The 21,711-nt window shown below is 42.9% G+C and overlaps 1 protein-coding gene across 7 annotated transcripts in view; it reads right to left on the bottom strand.

The window, feature by feature from the left end:
• Window positions 1-17,397, bottom strand: part of LOC139061306 (calcium-activated chloride channel regulator 1-like) — a 210,257-nt gene extending 192,860 nt beyond the window's left edge. For 2 of the 7 annotated variants that reach the window (XM_070541087.1, XM_070541093.1), the window contains exons 1-5: window positions 17,282-17,397; window positions 16,838-17,002; window positions 14,472-14,543; window positions 7,012-7,178; window positions 5,183-5,480 (exon numbers count right to left, since the gene is read on the bottom strand). In XM_070541087.1, coding sequence (XP_070397188.1) covers window positions 5,183-5,480; window positions 7,012-7,178; window positions 14,472-14,526 — 520 coding nt within the window. In that variant the 5' untranslated portion in view covers window positions 14,527-14,543; window positions 16,838-17,002; window positions 17,282-17,397. Of the gene's footprint in view, window positions 1-5,182; window positions 5,481-7,011; window positions 7,179-14,471; window positions 14,544-16,837; window positions 17,003-17,082; window positions 17,214-17,281 lie in introns of all 7 variants that reach the window. The other 5 variants (XM_070541090.1, XM_070541088.1, XM_070541089.1 and 2 more) reach the window with 5 other exon arrangements.
• Window positions 17,398-21,711: the final 4,314 nt, after the last annotated feature.

Raw genomic sequence — 21,711 nt, 5'->3', positions numbered from 1 at the left:
ACTCTTGGATGAACTAAATGAAATCAGAAAAATATGTTTGCACTGTTAGCCGGCTCTGAGAAAGAAGGTCGATTCTATCCTATTGCAGCAGGAATAGTTCAGGCTTTATCGAAGTCGCGGAACTCGAAGGACCGGTGTCCTTCTTGGGCGAAAAGTACGATTATATTTTGAAACAGCAGCATGAAATTCTTGAATGTCAAATGTCTGAGGGTGCTGAAGTGCAAGCTCCGAAAAGAATTGTGATAATCCGTACAGGAGTAATGCAAAATCCAGAAGAAATTCAAGATATGTTGAGCAGTAAAGCAGATGAAAGAATCTTGACATTCAGGGTTTACAGCAGAAAAGCAACCAAAGCTTAACACAAATAATTATGCAAATGCAACAAAACAGGAACTTTCTGGGTTTTTATCTGACGACATTGTGGTCACTCAGTGCCAGAAAGTGAATATCAGTTGTACACCTGTGGTGCTGGTGCGCTTCACATCCGTAACTCGGAAAAAGAAACAGTTTCAAGCGCGTGTGGAAAGCTGGAGCAACTATGTGAAAATGTGTCATTTGTAAAGACCTACGTCAACGATAACTTAACCAAAGGTAAGCGTGACCCCTTCTGGACAGCCAGAATGACGGCAAAGGAGGAAGGTTATCCGCTTTGTAAGAAGAAAGGAGGCGATACCTCCGTGCAAGAGAAACAGCGTCTGCTGCTCGAGTCTGTAAACAAGAAGGCGTGGAAAACATTGTTCAGCCAACATCCCTTTTTTTCTTTCATCGAAAAAACAGAGTTCATTTCATCTAAAACGAATTTCGATGCAATTCTTGTCAAAGCTTTAGCGTTGTAAGCATTAATATTCTATGCGTCCTTAAATACTAGGAACAGTTTATTTCAGGCTGCGTCTGCAGCTGTCTTTGTAGACGTTGTTGTAATAACAGTAATCAATGTTTCCTAGGCTTGCCTTGATATTTCAGGTCGCATGGCTTTTTAGCAAACTTTGTTACACGAAGTGGGCATCGTGGAGAGGTATTGTACAGTTCCCCCTGGCTTAAAAGGACCCAAAGCTGAGCTAGTTGGTAAGGATTCAATATGCAAAAGAGACGTGAGGCGTACAGACGGGACACAAGGGTAGAGAAGCGGACAAAATGACGCCGACTATCAACTGAAGGCAGCACTGAAGCGTAAAAAGAAAGAAGATACGAAACTCATCTGCGCAAGCTCAGGAATCGTATCACCGCGTGTCAGTCGGGTACACGTGCCGGTCTACGTAAGATATAACTATTAGGGCATCGCTACCTTCATGACTACCTGATTTTTTGCAATAGGGAATGATTCGATTTCGCTGCTAGCTCAGTAAGTGAGCAATTTAAACATTATGGAGGAGGATTAACATTTACCAAGGAATTTCCTCAGCGACGCGTAAGTCATTTTCTTGACATTTCATTGGTCTTCGAACAAGATTGCGTTTGTTAGCAGTACTTCCCAAGATCTTCGAAGCCGTTGCTAAACTTTCAATCCAAGCATTCCAACGTAGTAAAAAACGGAATTGCCATGTCGTGCCTTAACTGAGCGCCAGTTTTAATGCGCAGATCAGCCGCCTATCAGAAGCAGGTTATCCTAATGTAGCTGCGGCCACTGTGGCTGAGCGCCTAAAGAAGTCGGTTTCGAGGGGGACGGACGTAATTTCTGATAGCAGTAATAGCAGAAGAAGAGCAGTGGCTATTCCGTACATTCATTCAGCGTCGCACAAGCTTTAAAAATCTGCAAGTAGATCGGATGTTATAGTTGCTTTTAGTGCTCCCAATGAGCTAGGTAAGATATGCGCTGCCGTGCGGAGGAAAAAGGAGCACGTAAAAGGCAAACAAAGAACACATATTTGTTCAGCGAAGCACAATAAAAACAACAGGTTCACTGACTGTCGTACGGGTGTGGGTTATAAAATTCCTCTTAGCTGTGGCCAGTTCTACGTAGGGCAAACGGGGCGGTGTATCAATCAGAGGCTAATGGAACATAAAAGGTCGCTAACCGTTGGATCGCCTTCTAATTTTTCCCTACATTGCCAATATTGTAACTGCATGCCAGAGTTAGATGAATGCGCGATATTGTACAGGCATAAGAATGAAGATACGCGTCTTATAGTAGAGGCATGGCATATCTATAATGGTAGAAGTGCGTGCGTGAGTCAGCCTTCGATTACTTTACACAAGGAAGAGATTAAGTGCCTTAACAGTTATCTCTCACGTAAACCGGCACGTGTACCCGACTGAACGTGGTGATACCATTGCTGAGCTTGCGTGGATGAGTTTGTGTCTTCTTTCTTTTTTCGCCTCAGTGCTCCCTTCAGTTGATAGTCGGCATCCGTGTTGTGTACTTCTCTACTATTTTGTCCTGTCGGCACGCCTCACGTCCTTTTTGCATAATGAGTTCCTTCCGGTATTGCGTTTTTTGTACATGCCGAATTTATGGCGGTGAAAGGTTGTAAGATATCATTTTGTATGCACATCTTACCCCTCCATGGACCACCCTCATGCAGCCTTTCAAGTTGTCTTGCAGAGGCTGATAATAAATGTGGCTATGGGTTGCAGTAGACCAATTGTGTTCGATCAGCGACTTTATTACCAGCATTTTACGCCCCGAAACGGCGTGTGTGATTATATTTCTAGGCTGTCATTTGTGGTCTGGATGGTGCAATTGGAGCTCCAACTAGAGTGGAATTAGTTAATAATAGCGTAGTGCAGTCCTGCTTAGGACACAGTTCGGGCACAGCACCCAACTATTCAGTTAGGTCATGTAGTATTCTACGAAGCTTAGTTGACAACTACCTTGTAGCATGCCGTCTTGTATTACAGGACGCGTCTGGAACGCTGTCTGTCGGAACTACATCTGGCCAGCACAAATACCTTGTCCCTGTAATAAGCAATCTAAGCTTGAAAGTCTTATAGTTTCGTTTGACTGGGCAACCTTAAGCAAAGAGCACTCCCCAGGCGAAGTGTATAAAAGGTTCTCTACAAAACTGCAACATTTCGAATTACGTTGCACGCGGGTAGTAGCTACACCGATCAGTAAGGGTCACTGCTAGATGAACACGGAAATGATTGCTGCGATTTTGATTCATGATACTTTATGTAAACTTTAAAATATGCTACAACCAAGCACTAAGATTAGATTATAAGTCGCCTAGAAATAGGGTTGTTGCTCTTCTGCGGGGCGCGAACCACACTCATTTTTAACTAATTCTAGTAATCTTAAAATAGTTTATGCCAAACTAGGTCTTTCATAAATCATCGCAGAGGATTGAGTTTTCCATAACGGTCTCTTTTCGATTCTTTTCAGCAACATCCCACAGCAGTAGCTTATGCTTTCAAGAAGCACTTTGTAAGAGCGTCCCTCCCAAAGGGATTTCTCTCTATTCCCAAACACTCAGTCGTTAACGAAATCCATATCTTCATGAGGTTTTCTTCAGAGAATTTCGAAATGTCATCTGGAAGAAATGTTTTCCAGTTTGCGTCTTATCTAGCCCCCGTGATATAATGGAACACTATCATTACACATCATCCGAAAGAATCTGGATGCGGCCTCCGGTATTATTCTGGAATACCTCAAGACTACAACTGTCATACCATTACGCAAGTAAGGGAAGACGGGTAAGGTCGAGAAATTTTGGCCAATTTCTGTCTTCCAAATTATTGCACAGCTCATAGAAAAATATATCTTCCCAACTATGTCTTATTTTGTAACAAATTTCCCATCCTGACTGATCAACAGTTTGGTTTTGTTTGGGGGCGTCATACTGTTGCACAGCTTCAGGAATTTTCAGAAGAGCTATTCTCGGCATTCGATCAGAAAATTTTCACATGTGGTTTCTTCTTAGATGTGGCGAAATACTTTGGCCGCCTGAAGCCCAAAATGTTGTTAAGTGAACTATTTCTTGAGGTTTCTGTGCCTTTTTACAACATTCTTGAATATTACTTCAACATCCGATTTCAACGGGTCCTTACCGATGACGAGGACATTTTCATTTCTATGTTGTAGCTGAATACTACTATTCCTCAGGTGTCAATGTTCTCGAAATTGGGGTTTAAAATCTTGTTGGTGACTTCCCTTTGGCAATTTCTGAATGTTCGGCGTTCCGGCAAGGTGATTACAATGTGATACTAGCCGTACATCTTTCTTAATAAATGTCCAATAAAATATTGCAAAATGACACGTACATCGGAAGGCGTTGGTTCACTAATGATGAGTAGTTATCAATACAAAAAAAACTGGGTTGTTTTCGCTCTCCACTTAACACTCCTGTAATTACCATACCTCTCTGCTGGCCTTGGTCTAGCTGTGTTTCTTTTATATGTACGCCTATTCCATACCTGGATTGTGGTAAGTTTGTTGCAATATCTTTCGTTAGTAACATGTCTTTGCAAGCTAATTTTTCACTTATTTGTTCAAGATGAGTCAGTCGCTTGGCTGTTGCTTAAAATGAAAGCTTTGCGCCCCTTTGGGGAAAAGAAAATTATTCAACATGCATTGCGCTACGCGGCATTGAGGTACGGCATTACAATGCGTCTCTTCTGCGCAAATTGTTGGTGATGAATGCTACACAGGATGATAGAAATTATTCTTAAAACTGTCGCAACAATAACACACCAGTAACAGCTCCAAATGTGTTAAGTAAGCTTGTTCTACCAAATTTTCAAAACTTGCTAATAGAAACAGTTGTCAAACATTATTCGACCTCCATTTAGAAACAAGAAATAGCGCCGCAAGGAAACTTGGAAAACACGTCTGGTATGTCGTTTTGGTTTATGAAATCTTTAACGCGGGTTCGAAAATCACGCTGACGGAATTATTGAAGTAGTAGTAGTGAAACTAACTCTCGGTACACTTCGGTATCATAATATTACTGCTTCAATTTATTGTCATTAAGAAAATTAACTAATTGCAATATTGTCCTCAATTTCTCGTCATTAATTTTTTCCCTGTTCTCCATGTCTGATTGATGTCGGTATTTCATTCGCAATATGTATCTTGTTCCTATACATCATCTCACAAGCTTGTGATGGCCATGAACATTATTATTATTATTATTATTATTATTATTATTATTATTATTATTATTATTATTAATCATAGCAGTAGTAGTAGCAGAAGTAGCAGTTTATAGCGTCGCTACTACAACATTGGAGAAAAGAGCCGTACTTGCGTCGTTTAGGGTCTCCTTTGTTGTGTTCAGCTCAGACAGAACGTGGGGCGGAACACGAATGAAGTCGCCCCGTTGCCCGCACCTCCTCCGGAGCTTTGTACTGAAGGAATCTTCTTTGTGGCCGCTCTCTAAAGCTTCAACATGGACATCGCTCTTTGAGAACAACCATTTAGGTGAGCTTCGAGCTGTCATCCTCTGCGGCCATGTTTTCGGAAACTCCATAACGACTTGCTTGATGAAAACTCGACCGCCAGTTGCCTCGTGCAGGAGCTCAGACGACGATTGAAGGAGGGCCTGCATGTTACAACATGGCGTTTCTTTTTCTGGTGAATCACAAATGAGTTTTGTGATTTTACGACTGGTTATGTGCAGATCTACCGTAGGTTTTACTTTCATTAAACAGCCACAGCGCTAAAGTATGGTGGCTGCAGGACATATTTGTAAATTCACCTACTTGCATGAAGTGAGAGGTATACCTGGAACTTGATATCAACCTAGGGTGAGTGGAGTGCCTGCGATGGAATACGTACGCGAATACTAAAAATTGAATTCCAACAGGGTGTTATATAAAGCCTGGAAAATTATTGAAGTCTGGAAGTTCAGAGATAAAAAATTTATTTCGACGAACCACTGAGGAATATGAAAGAAATGTGTTGCGAGAATGTCCAAGTATCTGTATAGGAAAAAGTGTTAATGATGCATAGTGCAGGAAAAGAAATGAAGCCTTCCAACACATATGCGGCCGGCATATTAGGCATGATGACAACAAAGAACGTTAAGCACAAATTAAATAGAGGCTGACACAATCTTCTGGGTTTTGTGACAGTAAAAAAGAAGCTAGCTATGAGTAACTAAATAAGGGGTTAAAACAAAATCAGGAAGGAAACAACATATGATAACTCAATGCGAAGGTATTTGCTTTTAGAAGTCAGGTCAATGATGCCTTAGAACGCGTAGTTGGAAAAGGATTTACACTATTCAATAAGAGACATGCCCTTGCTGTGGTAAAGTTCGGAAAATTATGGAAAGTTATTTACTTGAATGGGAAGACATCTACCCGCTTATCGGTTTAGGCTCAGGTAGCCTCCTTGACGCTTTTGGGTTCAGGGTTAAAAAAGGCAAAGTAAACACGTCCGTAACAAAACTTTGTCAATACCGGTAGAATGTTTGTTACTAGGAAAGTAGGCAGACGAATAACGACGGAGGCCTTCCAGAACAACGTTCCCAAATGTGACTCAGAATGTTTGATGCTGAAAAACGTTTCTGTGTAGAAAAAACATTTCTGCCGAATTTAGAAAAAAGAACAGTTTTGTGACGCCACCAATCATTTCGTTTCAAAAAGGATGCTTATAGCATCAAACCATACATCCAACCATCCCATGTGCGTGCAGGGCACCCCTTCCTTTTGCTTACATGAAAGATGTCAGCGCACGCCTCCGTGGTCTCAGGTGGGCATTGTCCAAAAAGAGAGCAAAAGTTACAGGCATTGAAAAGTGATAAAAGAAGTGGTGGAAAGACATGTCTTCGTAGTCATTTGTGCTGTAGTTCCGCAATGTTCACGTGAGTGTACTGTGTCTTTTCATTATTCTGTACAGACATTATGTCAATGACAATGGGCAGTAAATAGAACAGGAAAATATTATGTAACACGAAATGTTGGATTACAACTGTCCGAGTAAAAGTATACACAAAAGTCACACGAGCAAGTATAGGTAACAAAATAAATGAAAACAATGTGTCATTTCTGGATTATCATAGATATGTACCCCTTTGACAATATTGTTTCAAAACTAACGTAGAATATTGCTCAGAATTTGGCACATGCCTTTAGGTTGTCGACAATCACTTCATTTGGTAGGGTGTCTTGGTGGATCGATACTAGGAGGTTAATGTATCCGCCGTCCGAGTCGTCGATTTCAAGTGCATTCCCATTGCCCAGGAGGCAAAACAATGCCCGCGCCAGCAGTAGACGCTCGAACATGACGACGGCTTCTGTAACGAAAGTCACATAACGTAAGGAAGCATTTGAAGCATTCAATGATTTACCAACTGTTTCCACCGTTATCTCTGCCCTCCTATTCTGCACGCTTATCGCACATCTGCAATTTTATCTGTAACTAGGGTTGGGGCTAAAGTAGCTCCGAAATCTTATTGCATCTAGCCAAAAATTTATACAAAATGGACATCTAAAAAAATTAAATTATGGGGTTTTTACGTGCCAAAACAATTTTCTGATTATGAGGCACGCTGTAGTGGAGAACTCCTTAAGTTTCGACAACCTGGGGCTCTTTAGCGTACGCCTAAATTGAAGTACACGGGTGTTTTCGCATTTCGCCTCCGTCGAAATGCTGCCGCCATGGCCGGGATTCGATCCCGCGACCTCGAGCTCAGCAGCCCAACACCGTAGCCACTGAGCAACCACGGCGGGTAAATATGGACATTTACTGGGTCACAAACACAATCCAACAATGTATAAGATCGACCAATCTGCGAATGTTGTAAATGCATAAATTTAGCGAAAATGCACCATTGTAAAAATGTTAAGCAAAACTGTCAGTAGAGGAAATGATCATGCAGAAATTCTTGCAGCAAATATCTATTTGGCGAATTTCGTGCCCTCCACTAAACAACAAACTTGGTGGCAGCCAGCTTGGCAAACACTGTCATCACCGGTGCACTGAATAAATCTCAGATGCTCCGGCTTGTATTTTATTTATTCCAATCTGGTGAGCTATAACTGCAAGAACCTTGGACCATCGCCTTGTATCTTCGCGCAGATAAAAAAAGATGATTCTGCGTCAGCACATAAAAAAAAGCAATACTAGGACAGCCTGCGCCTCCAAAACAGACAAGATACGTATCTTGTCTGTTTTGGAGGCGCAGGCTGTCCTAGTATGGCTTTTTCTTATGGCTAAACAATGATAAGCAGGCAACGAAAAAAAAAATTCAGTGCCCTCCTACTCTGAAGAACGGTGACCAGCCAAGCGATGGCCAGTGGGCACGTTATTGGCAACCTGCATCTGCGCCGCAGGTTCGCCCTGTATTGCACTGTCTTAGGGATCAGCACACGTATCTTAGGCATCGGCACACGTGCTTGAAGCCTCATTCAGCTCCGCCGAGGGTCGGCCCTCATAGCACCATGTAACAAAGATTTTTGGTCGGTCTGCACTGAGATCATATGCGCCTGAACCTAGGCATGCACGGCTGAGCTGTAACAATCAGTGGGCAATAGCATACATGCAGCATTGAAAAACAAGAACACAATTAGCAAAAAATAATACCTAAATGCTCATTTAACGTTCCTTGGAGCAACCCTTATGTCTTATTACACGATACACTACTAAGTAGAACAGATTTACAGGGTAGTGCATGTGGAATTGGCGCATAATATATAAAAGGGAAATGTATTGGGCTTATCATATTAAAAAAACAAATTAGAAAATTTCTGAAAATGACCAGTTTGTATTAAAGAAACGCATGGCTAATGGACTACACAAACACGAAAATGAAAAGAACTAACGAAACAATGAAAGCAACTACCAAAAAAAAGGGGAACAATATTGTTTTTTTGTATTTTATACGAAAATCAAATGTTGGTTGTGGCAAAGAGGAACGTCTAAATGTCGGCATTCACTGGCCTTCTTGGGCGTACATTGAGGTTGGATACGAAAGAGCAAGTCGAGGAACATGAGGATATCAAGCTGGAGCTCGGAGCTGAAACGGGAGGTTTGTACCTTCAGGTTTACAAAAAGTAGCAGGCAGTTCTAGAACAACATCCTGCGCCATTTCTAGTAAAGCGATGATGGTATAAGCTAAGATGCATTTTATGAAGTCGGCGTCGTATATGGCGGTACCGTTCCAGACAATAAAGGTGAATTCATCTTAAGCGAATTTCAATGCTTTGTGCAGCTTGATGAAATCTGTATAAGAAACACATTTTCGTGACATTTTGCGCACAAAACTCCTGAATCGTGGCTTCCGCACTGTAACCTCATTAGTGTGAGCAAGCAACAGTAACGTTCTATTGAATGACATACCAATCTTATTTATTTGCACTACTCATTAGACGACACAACAAAATCAACAAAATAAAGAATATTTCTACTATTGAATTAAAGCTACAACTGTTGCCTTAGAAGCGATGTCGAAAATGCGACATCGTAGGAATTTTCATTCTTCTGCGCTGAGGGACTTACTTTTATCCTCTACACTCACGACACTCCTACAAGCAAAGTTTCAGCAGCCCTACTCCTGGCAGCTGTTTGGTCACATGGATCATCCTAGTGATTTCATCTCAGTAGAAACTCCCCACCTGTTTGCTCGCGCAAACTCTGCGATGGCGCCCGAGCCAACTACTTCAAAGGCACTTTTGGGTTGGTAAGTGAGTCAAGGCCCGGAACATCAGGCGGGTATGAAAAGGTCCAATGTAGTGGGCTCGCACACATATACATGCCCACTTTGTACACACTCAGTGTCACAAGTACTTGAGCTGTGTTTCAGTGAATTAGTAAAGATAATCGTTTCACGCGTGGACCACACGAAGACGACACTGCGGCGTATTAATCACCGTTCCTGGTGCCACAGCCGCAGTCTCACCTAAACCTACCTCCTGTTATCCATACCATGGCTCCAGATTGTCAAGCCTTGAACGCAGATATCAACTTCGCAGCGCGATGCTCATCTATGTTTCTTATTCCACCAACAGTAAACAAAGCAAACAACGTCGCAGGGTTATTGCCTAGCACGCCCTGAGGTAACCCTCACCGAGCTTTCGCACAAGCACGTGCCCCTATTATGGTTCGTCTTTTCCATAACGTAGCTTTAACATAAGCGTTTTACGTACAGCGGCGCGGCGATAGCGCACCAGCCATACAGCCATTGAAGACTACACCGGCTGTGCCGTGGGAATGTCTTTATTGCCCCTTCGCGAGCGCTGCTGATCAGGCCCACGGACAACTTATCTGACCCGCTGTGCCGAAATTCATCTAGTGCACAAGCTCCCTTTCCTTTGTTACATCATTTCATGTTGCAATTTAAAACTCTCGTCACATCAGACGCAGTTCCTGCCCCCACTGAATTTGTTCTTCTTTGGAATGAAATAAAGTAGACAGTGTAACTGAAAAGATGTTTCTTCATCTCGTTTACCACGTGTCTACACGTGCAAGACATAGCCTCATTTCTGTTGACCAGAGTACCAAACCGAAGCTTTTTTCGTACCCGTTTTTGATTCGGTTCATCGAAAACCATGCAGTTCCGGCTCGTCTCCGGATCGGAGAAATAACGGTACGAACCTGGGCGAATTGATTGGATTTCATTTGCACAACCAAACAATAATTTCTGGAAAACTGATCAAATTTATTTTCATACCAAATCTCAGTGCTACCACGAAGCTGTACTGAAAGATTACACGTGTTACTTCTTCAGGCCACAAGGAGTAACCGAAGAATAATTCAGATCCAAGAGCTGGAATCTATGTGAACCGAAACGTTATTTCGGAATGAACCGAATGAAAGGGAAGAACGTATTGAGAAACGGAAAGGTCCTTCAACTTGTTGCTATACTCAAGCGGAAAGGGAAAACGAAAAAAAAAACAACGCCGACTGGGGTGTAATGATGAGGACAGGCAGTGGCAAGCGGTATAATCGTTTACCGTCTTCAATATCCTTAACAACAGCAGCAATCGCAGCAGCAGCAGCGGTAGGAGCACTGCCGAATGAAAACATCTTCTTGCGTTCTCCAGTTACCTCTGTCTTGCGGAAGATGATTCCAACTTGCACCCCGAAATTTTCTAATTTCATTGCCTAGCCTAACTTTCTTTTCAGATGTCATAATGTAAGTCCAATGTTCCGCCGGTCATCTTTCCTACATGTTATATGACCTGCGGGCTGAATTTTTCCCGAATAATCTGAAATATGAACTGTCCCTGATGATTGCTCAAGTATCAACTGAAATCATTGCGGTAAGCTTCTGGTCATGGCTTGGTAATACTTGCCGTACGCACTGCAACCCCCATTTTCATTTTCCTGTAAACGGATTTCTCACGAACAAGTTGCGCTTGCAGTAACGTGCCTAGAAGGGCGTGCTCTTGCGCATATTCTAGGCGATAAGTTCATCCCTTCCTTTTCTATACTGCACATTAAGCATCATTGGAAGCCTTTCACGTTACTATTCTAGGGTCCTGAATGATTCTGGATTGCCATCACCAGCATTGTTAAGCCTGGTAACGTCATCTGCAAACCAAGGTGTCTGTGATGCTCCCTTAGACTAGAACTCCTAATCATTACCTATTTTATATATTCGACCCTACTTCCCAGCGTAGCATGAATAGCATTAGAGATTCCGGATGATGTAAAAGCCAAATACTTGATCACTGACGCTTTCTGGTGGCAACGTGAATCGGTAACAGAGATCACGTAACTTATATTATGCCAGACCCAGAGACTACAATGAAATGTGGTGAATACATGTGAGCTTACATTAAAACAGTCTAGTATATGTGTGCGCAAGCTAGGGTATTAAACTTAAATATTAACTCAAAGTTATTTCAGCATCAATACGAAACGACATATTACACATCCTGGGGGCACAGACAGAAAGTCACAAACCCTCGTTGAGGTCTGTAATCTTTTTGAGCGACATAGCAGCTTTCTGCAGGAATAATAAGATAAAATAAAATAACTATGACGTGTTACTTTTACCCAGTACACGAGTAAGTTTCGTGAATCGATACATTCATTCAAAATATTAGACAGAGGTCTTATGCCCGGTGAGGTTGTAGCCCACGAAAAGACCATTCATGGCCTGCAATTTCATGATCATCATGATTAGCAGCTGCAGCAGCATTAGCCTAATTTCGTGTACACTGCAGGACGAAGGACTGTCCCTGTGACCTCAATTTACCGCTGTCTTGCTCTGGCTGATTCCAACTTGCGCCTAAAAATTTGCTCATTTCTTCACCTCACCTAGGTTTTTGCAATTCTCAGCTGCGTTTTCCATCCCTTGGAGCCCTTTCAGTGACTCTAATGGTTTACGAGTTGTCTACCCTGCGCGTTACATGGCCTGCCCGATCCATTCTTTCCTCTTAATTAATACTATAATATCGGCCATGCCAGTTTCAACTCTGATTCACACCTCTATCATTCTATATCTTAATATGAGGCCTAAAATATTTCTTTTCATCGCTATTTTTGCGGTCCCTTAGTAGTTTTTAGCCTATTTGTTAATCTTCAAGTTTCTGCACCGCATATGCTTGCAAATGTAGAATGCAATGATTTTAGATTTTTCTTTTCAACGACAAAGCGGCGCTCCCAGACAGGCTTTGGTGAAACCTACCGTATGCACTCCGACCTATTTTTCTTCCTCTGTAAATTTCCTTCCCATGATGAGGATCCCATGTGTGTAAGTGACCTAGATAAACGTACTGTATCACAGAATAGAGGAGCTGAATAGCGATCCTGAACTTCTGTTGTCTCGCCAGGCAATGTAAAAGTATTATTTGCTTTCTGCATATTATTCAATCCAAATCCGACACTTTTTCGGCTTGGGGGCTCAGTCATTTTTTCCTATTCGTAGCCAGTGTTGCTAGACAGGACACCTTCATCTGCAAACCCAAGGGTGCTGAGATAACTGCTGTTGATACCGACTCCTAAGCATTCCCCGCGTAATATCTTGAATATTTAAATGCATTCGCTGAATAGTATTCGAGAGATTGTTTCTGCGTGCCTGACTATTTTGATACGCAATTTCTAATTGTGGAAAACCAAGGCAGCTGTGGAATCTGTGTGTGCATTTCCCAAGATATTCACGCATGCCTCCGGTACTCCTTGAATATTGGCATCTTTAATTAAATATTACCAGATGCTCTTCATGGCTTGCTTCAGTGATATGCCTGGTCGAAGTCCCAGTAACACTTCTTCTCTGAACAGCCTATTGTCAAGTGACACTCAGTATAAGATCAATACCTGCCATTCACACTCATGCTGTGGACAAGAAACAATGATATGTGCAGAACTATTGCATATTTTACAGCCATTAGAGTCTGGCCAGCCCGCTCACTAGATGCGATGCCGATATTGCCGCAGTAATGCACACAAAGTGCGCTCAATGGCGTAACACGCTGAAAACCATGGTAGGGGTGTTGTTGCTTTTAGGATGACCGAAAAATGGCGTGTATTGACAAATGAGGCAGCATAGTTCAACCACGAAGGCAGGCAATGCATGGAACAAAAGCTCCAGTAAAGGTAGCCAACACGAACCGAAAGCTGTTTTATAATTTCAGGTTCGCCGATGAGTGGAAAAAAGAAACGTAAAGTTTCTGATCATTTTTATTTGGAGCAAAAATGACGTGTCTTTCCGGTTTCGTGTTTTCGTTTCCCGGGTTTATACCTTTCTGCTGAAGTACCGGTGGAATGAACGATACCATATCATCAGCCTTATTCCCTTCCCGTGGATACCTCAACATTTACGAAAGGAAACGGTTTTCTAACGCACACCATTGCTCAAACCAGAAGGTTTATATTCGAATCACAATCGACTGCGTGAAACAGGATGCAGAGAGCGCGGGGCCCATAACCACTTGTACGCTCATCCTGGGCTCGAACGCATGAGTACCGTGCGCGATGGTGGTGGGAAACCAGTGTGGTGTCCCGCGCGCGCAAGCTTGTTGGATTCATCCAACTCATGCAGGTGTAAAGGTATTTGCGGAGAGCCCGATAAAGTCGTTATTGTTTTCTCTATGCATTAAGCATATTACGCCTCGGTGTTGTTTAATGTCCAATGTATGCTTTAGGCTCAGATGCTCCAAATTTGTTAAGTTGTTACTCAAAGAGATATTTAGTGTTTAGGAGTTCACAGTAAGAAGTAGCTAAGTCCCTGAAGCAGATTTTTTTACTGCAAACTTCAGAATTATCTGAAATAAGCTTTCATTCTTCAATACCACTTTAAAGTTATAAATGCAACGCAAATTCTGAGATGTTTGCTGACATTTTTTGCAAATAATATTGATCATCACAATCCTTTCTTTAAACATTATCAGCCTATTCGTGTGATTTGCTGGAAAAAGGCTTCCCACAACGATCTCTAATCCTTACTAATACCGGTGACACACTATTTTATCCCCATAATATTAGCACTATCATTGGGCCACGTATTTTCTGCCATTCTCAACTCCACATTTTAATTCAAGGCACCCATTGTGCAGCTCTTTAATAGACAACCGTTTAACCGTCCTGTCATTTCGTCATCCTAGTTTCCAGTAAAATATCGGCTACCGCCTTCGCTCCGTACCATAAGCCGCTGTCTTTCCAGCCCTTGAGGTTACGCATAACAATTTTTGTTCCATTGCTCGTTGCTCGGTCCCTGTAATCGCAAATATATTTTCGAACGTCAAAGTTTGGCACCATATATTAGTGGCAGTAGAATACAACGGTATTGCAGTTGTCTTTGCAAGGATAGCGGTAAACTGCCAGAGAAGAATTGGTAATATCGGCCGCAAGCTCTCCAGCCATTTTTATGCTCGTGCAAATTTATTCGTAGTCACCAGCATCTCCCATGATGAAGTGGCATACATAACCATGCTGTTAACAAATTTTGCAAGATGAGTACGAATAAGGAATTCTCGTTTTTTCCTCCAGGCCGTTTAACGTTACATATGTCTTCTGTATACTAATGTTCTGACGTACCATTAAACATTGTCACCTAATTTTCCTTTCTTCGCCAGTGCTGGTAGAAAGTCACGCTTGTATTTTATAAACCCGACGCCACATTTTGATTACGTGTGAATTCACTTTACCTTAACACAGTATTTATTTTTGCCGTTCTGTTCTACTGGAAGGGTGCGACACATTTAGCTTGTGTGACGGGCCGCAAAACCACCAGCGTTTGCGCTGGTGTGTCCCTTCATGCAGCCTTTTGCTGCAGACCGCGTACATTTCCATGCATTCGCTCTCGTTAGACCACCTTCGATGTCACGGGCGGCCTAACGAAAAGATGGTTTCACTAAGTGTGCTGTAAAAAGTCCTTCAAGAGATCCAATATGAAGCAAGAGGGCATAGGCTACGTTTTAGAAGCGCAAGTGGAAAGGCGAAAGCCATCGGTGCAACGTTTTAAAGGAGTATTATCTCGCGGCGGATGAAAGACAACGTGAACGTGGGTTCCGTCGCCAAAGTGGTTTCAAATGAGCACAACTTCAAAGAACGATGACGTCTCTCGGCCATGTTGATGCGTTTTCTCGTAAATGAAAATGATTTCTAGGCTCGCATGCGATGACAAAATATTGCACATCTCTCGCGCCTGATGTCTCATTCTGCCCTTTCTTTGAGCGTTTCAAGTAGAGGCAATGATGGGGAACGCGATGTGTATTTGATGCAAATAATTTCCTTCGTGATGAAAGGGACCTTCATAACGAAGGAAGAGAAATGTCTACACTTTCGTAGCTGCGTTATTAGGGCACTATGAAACGAAATTCTTGGGAGAAAGCTTTCCTTGAAAGATACCTTACGTGTCTAAAGGCGCAAAAAGTAAACCGTTTCAGGCACCCTATAACACTCGAACTAGCGCACATTTTAACAGCTCTTCTACACCACATCGAAGTTTGCTTACCTTTACTCATCATGAAATCGTTTGTCTGGCATTTCCTTACATTGCTTTGAGGTGAACATTTTTTAAAGAGACGTTTGGCAAGAAGGGTTCACGCTAAAAAATAATAAGGAAAATATTATGTGAGGAGTCACTGATAATCTACTTATTACTCTTCAGGAAGATTGCTCTGGAACCTCCGTCTGCCATCACGTTGATGTCGAGTTCTACGGTCTTGTTCTCTTTCAACATTTGCGGCGATGATACACTGAAATTCGGCAAGCCTTTAACTTAAGGCTGCCATAGCAAGTATACACGCATCCGGCAATATTTCGCGCATGCTACGTTGAAAGCGGGCGCGGTTGCTCTATTCCTTTAGTTTGTAAGCGCTTTCGTAACGAACTTAATCAGCGTGGGAGGCGTACGTGAAGTGCAAGAGTTGTATGAAAATCAATAACCATTGAACAAGTTGATCTTCCAATTCGACCCTACATTGAGAATATCGCGTACTGTTTACATAAAATAGAATTTACGGAATACGTCGCTTTTTGGTATTTATTGCACGCAAAAATAAACATTACTTTTTTTAGCAATGGTTAGCAATATTCATTAGTGCTCGCAGATAACGAGTACCAGTTTACTAGGACTAAAAAAAATTAAACAATATGTTGGGTTTTACGTGCGAAAACCAGGATGTGATAACGAAGCATGCGGAAGGGGGGACGGCGCACAGTTGGAATACCAGCGATTCTTTAACGGGTAAATAAATCTAAGCACACGGGTGCGTTCGCATTTCGCCCTATCAAAATGAGGCCAGCGTGGCCGGGATTGGATCCCGCGACACCTTGCTTCACTAATCAACTATGGCAGATTTTACTGGGACTGCCATATATATATATATATATATATATATATATATATATATATATATATATATATATATATATATATATATATATATATATATATATATATATATATATATATATATATTATTCAGTATATGTATCGCAGTTCGGTGTCACACCAGTGAACAGGGCTTCGGCATGAACTAGACAGAGTTCACGCTGGCTTACGATTTTCTTCTCATCTGATAAGGACCTCAAGGATGCTTGGGTGCAGGCCTCGGCTGGCACAGAGCACGCTATTCCATCTTCGCTTAATTTATGATCCTCAGTGACGTTCGACAAGAGGAGGCAGCGGCCAACTTGGCAAGCCCGCAGGTCTGGTGTCTTCGGGTTCTGCAACGGAATAATATATTAGTGGGTACCATACAGAAGGACATACAGTTGAAATTAGCATGCAAACAATTTAAACATACAGCTATACATAGCTCGAAGCTAAAAGGCCAATTCCCAAGTAAAGGAATGGAAGACGTCGAGAGCGATGACAGCCCGCGTGAAAGAATGAAGAAAAGGCAACACCAGCTAGCCTGTCTACCACAGAAAGGCCCTGCAGAAAACAAAAAAATATGGAGGGAAGGAATAAAAACAAACAAGAAGCGAGAAATTCAATATTACTCAGCTCAAACGGAGAACGTCGGCTGATTAAGCAACCATTCTTCTTGTACGAGAACGGAAAATCCGAATGCTCCCGACGTGTTTTTCTCGCGCAACGTTGATGGCCCAGAATTTCCTCAAGGAATGGCGTGCACCCACTACGTGAGCTAACCAAAAAATCAAATGGCATTATGAGAAGAGCAGAAAGTAAAAGTAAAACAAAGAATACCATAAATGAAAAACATTTCAATTTACGCAGTAAGTCTTAAAGAAATACAAGAAATCAAAATTAAAGAACCTTCGGTGGCGAATTAATGTCTAGTCGAAGTAGATGAAAGAAAATGTCTACCTGGGCTAGTTATGAGTGAGAATACAGTGTTTCTCCTGTGCAGCTTATTGCGAGGTCCTCGCTGGAGCGCCAACTGTTCGTCCGCGACAGCTAGAGATGAAGTCGACTTGCAACTATATGTAATCCGTTATCGCCATCGCAATCATCACATCGCCCTGATATAGTGATCATTAAGATCACCTTCAGCACGCCGCATAATCCCGCGCCATGCCTCATAATCTGATTTTGGCTTTCAGAACTACAGCCCCATAATTCAACTAAAGTTAAAAATTTGTGCTACAATGCTTTCTGACATGTGAGGCCATGGCAATACCATGCTTTTGAAAGGTTATGAACAATGTCGCACAAAACGCCTCAAGTAAACACGACTCGTGGTGTGTTCTCTGTACTACCCAGTCGAATAGCACTTAGGCAATGTAACGTTCAACATGAACTCGTCAATCTTCGATTGGACTAAGCTCTGAATAATTAAAATTTGCCGTCAGCATTCCTGCTTAATATCGTCAATCCAAACAAACAGCTCAAAAAACATAACTTGCATCGATTAACTGAGTCCGTGGGATCCGTACAGTTCTGCCTCAAATTCGTTTTAGCTTTGTTTTCTCGATGTCTATAATTACGTCACACGTACGTGCGAGCAACGCAGTTTGTATCCTACAAGGGGCCCTGAAATACGCTTTTAATGTTATAAGAACACGTTGTCCCTCTGTTGTAAAGGCTGCTGTGAACATGTGAGGTAAATATTACTGCACTGGAAACAGCAGGGATTTACGACCTCGTGTCAGATTCCACAAAAATTTGGTTCTTCTCCCTTCCGTCATGACATAATGCACCGTTCTCCGAAGTCGCTGGACAGCTAAAGCTACTTGCTAATTTCATGATGGCTTGGCCATGTAAGCATCCTACATTTACAAGTTTGTCTAGTTGCTATGCACTTTTTTACGTTTCTGCCATTTTTGTGATAGTCATTTCCTCAAGAATGAGCAAGAAGATGTTCCCACGACCACCTGAACAAGGTCAGTCGTCGGCTTCATCGCTCATTTTTGGACGACGTGTCTCGGGAAGCTCGATTCTTGGGAGAGCTCAACGCCAGAAGCCATGGATACTGACAGTGAGTACATCGTAGCCATGCGCTGCCGTATGAAGAAGATGCGCCGTTGTCGACTGAGGCGACTTCATTGAATCTGAGGGAGCAGGAAACCTTCATGGTTTCTTACGTGCCGCTCTCGACGTCACGCAGCATGAACTCTCTGAGCAGGCAGTTTCTAACCGAATATTTTGAAAGCGTGGTCCTTGGGCAAATAAATCAGGATGAACACTCGTAAGAACATCCGGACACTAGATGTGAAAAATTCCGCAATAGTGAAGATGTGAAAGACCATTCCATAGTTAAGCGCAATTCCCGTTCGCTCCTTTACTACTTACGGGAAAGAAAACAATGACTGTGATTTTCGACGTGGAGCTCGAAATGAAGTAGGCGGACTTCAACAGTCTTTTCAGGTCATTGGTACGCATTCTACAGATTCACCGCTTTGGGAACTCCCGATGTATCAAGTTAATATTTTCTTCTTCGACATTGCCAGTGTCTGTTAAAATGGGCTACGTGATAGAACGCGTACGACCATTCCTTCCGAGACCAGTCCTGTGCCGGAAATGCCTAACGATAGGGCACGTCAGCGCTCCTTGTAGAAGTAAAGCCGCCTGCTCGCGTTGTTGTGGCGTGCATGATACCACGGACTGTGATTCGTCTTCATTTAAATGTCCCAACTGTACTGGCTCTCACGAAGCAACAACGAAGGAATGCCCAAAGATGAAATAAGAAGTCCGTATTCTTCGAAAAATGGCAAGAGATCAATATTCACTTAAGGGGCTGCTCAATGTTTTCCCCAAAGTGACCAACGCTCGCGAAAGAAGCGTCACAAAGCCATTTCCGAAGAACTACACAGCAGGGCACAGGCGCGACGACCACCCCTGCCTGTGCGTGCGTCGATGACGGTAACGGTGTCTACTACTATTTCAAGGTCGATGCCAGCACGCGGCAAACATTCATCTCCATTGGCTTAAACACGGAATGGGATTTGCTGCCCTCTAGGCCCCCGGCCATGCCAGCCGGCCCTAGTGGTCGTCTGCGCCATGAAGCCAAGAATGATAGGGCCAATGAAACCGATGACAATACTGGCAAGCAAAGAGATGGACATAATGAGAAGGAAAGCGTTCAGAAAATGTTGAAGCCCCTGGTAGAGTGAATGCGCGAGATACTCGGTGGTCTCCAGAATCCGGCCGATAAAATAGCTTTGCAGGTGCTCGCCGTCGCGGAGCCGCTTATTGCAGCTCTTTATTGCCATAAAGCTTTAGTTTGGCGTTTGTGCTGCTCACACACCAGCTTACTCCTAGCGCCTTTAAGTTCCATTGAATTGGTGACTACAGACTAGATATGGAACCCAATAGTGGATTCGTGGCCGAGCTTCCTGAATGTTTATTATCAGAATTTTTAACTTCCTTCCAACCCTGCGCAGCTCTCTTTCTCATCACCATCTTTCCTCACACTTATATACCCCATTCTCTCTCCCGCTGTGCAGAGTAGCAGGCTAGAGCGCGTTAGCTTTGGCCGATTTCTCTGCCATCTTTCAAATAAATTATATGTCTCTCTACAAATTTCGAGTTGAATAAATTTAAAAAGAACAGCCAGGCTCCAGTCTATCTCAAATCTACGTGAAACGAAGCATTTTTGGTGGGAGTGGTTCATTCACCATTTGAGTGCGTCTATGAAACGTGGTTTTTTAGTATAAGTATTGCTGCGACGTAGTAGTTCTGCGGAAACCCGCAGGGTGGGGAGAAGTAATAAATGAAGGGAAAATGAGACAACCACCCATTCGTAACAATTGCTACAAAGGAAACCCATACGGATTCCTCGAAAGAAAAGCCTCATGGTTGAAGAAAAGTTCGTCCTGGTCCGGGACTCGAACCCGGGACCACCACCTTTGCGAGGCAGCCGCTCTACCTTCTGAGCTAACCAGGCGGCTAGCAGAAGCATTGCTGTGAAAGAGGAGCATGTTGTTCGAAAAAATCAATTTTAGCTTTGAAGTATAGTGAGGCCGGATATTATATACAGATATTTACATGCAGCACACCACACACACACACACACACACACACACACACACATATATATATATATATATATATATATATATATATATATATATATATATATATATATATATATATATATATATATATATATGTATGTATGTATGTATGTATGTATGTATATGTAGTGGTCATTCATATTGCCGTGGTGCACTGGTGGTATTTCTGATGCACCGCTTTCTAAGCGCCCCAAGTGTCCCAACGCGGTAGCTTGCCCGCCAGAAAAGCTATGCTATGTAACTTCTCGAGGCTTGCCTCTGTGACGCATTGGCTTCAATAACAGGTTGGTGAGCCAGAAGTCTTGTGTTGAAATCTGGCCTTCGGGCAATTTTCATAATATTTATAGAAATAGGTATAATGGGGGGAGGGGCCTTATCATTGCGATATCACGTATCTGCCGTCGCCGTCACCATGAGGTTCCGTATAAAGTCCAAGTGCGATAAAATCGTCGCCGCGCGCCTTATGCTGCAGGTTCGAGTGGAAACGTGAGGGTGAGCCGAAGATAGCGGCTAAACCTCGCACACAATAATGACATAGCGCGCCGTCTTTCCTAACGCGCAAGGCTCTGGGAGATGGGGCATTTCTCTTCTGTTCCTCTCGCGCGCCCGTACGGACTGCTGATCTTGAAAGCCATCTGTGACGTCTAGAGAGTCCGTCGGCGTAGGGGCAACTGACGCGCCGGAATCTCGCGCGCCATTTATGGAGGAACGTGGGAAGGCAGCGTGGGAGGGATGGGGCTGCTGTGGCGCCACAGCATTGCCAGGTTTGGTGAAATATAGCCAATTTGGCAACATAAAAAAATTTTTGCATCGGCTTGTGCAACTCGGCTGCGTGGCTACATTTGCGCGACGAAACATCTGCGACCTGTCTGTGTTTGGGCTGCAAGTGGCGCCATAATCCACGCTCAAGGGGTGGCTCTCATCGAGTAGAAACAAGTCTCGAAGGCTATGTT

This window comes from Dermacentor albipictus, chromosome 6, assembly GCF_038994185.2.
Source record: "Dermacentor albipictus isolate Rhodes 1998 colony chromosome 6, USDA_Dalb.pri_finalv2, whole genome shotgun sequence".
NCBI classification, from domain to species: domain Eukaryota; kingdom Metazoa; phylum Arthropoda; class Arachnida; order Ixodida; family Ixodidae; genus Dermacentor; species Dermacentor albipictus.
The sequence above is the reverse complement of the archived record's forward strand: the minus strand, read 5'-3'. Positions and strand labels throughout refer to the sequence as shown.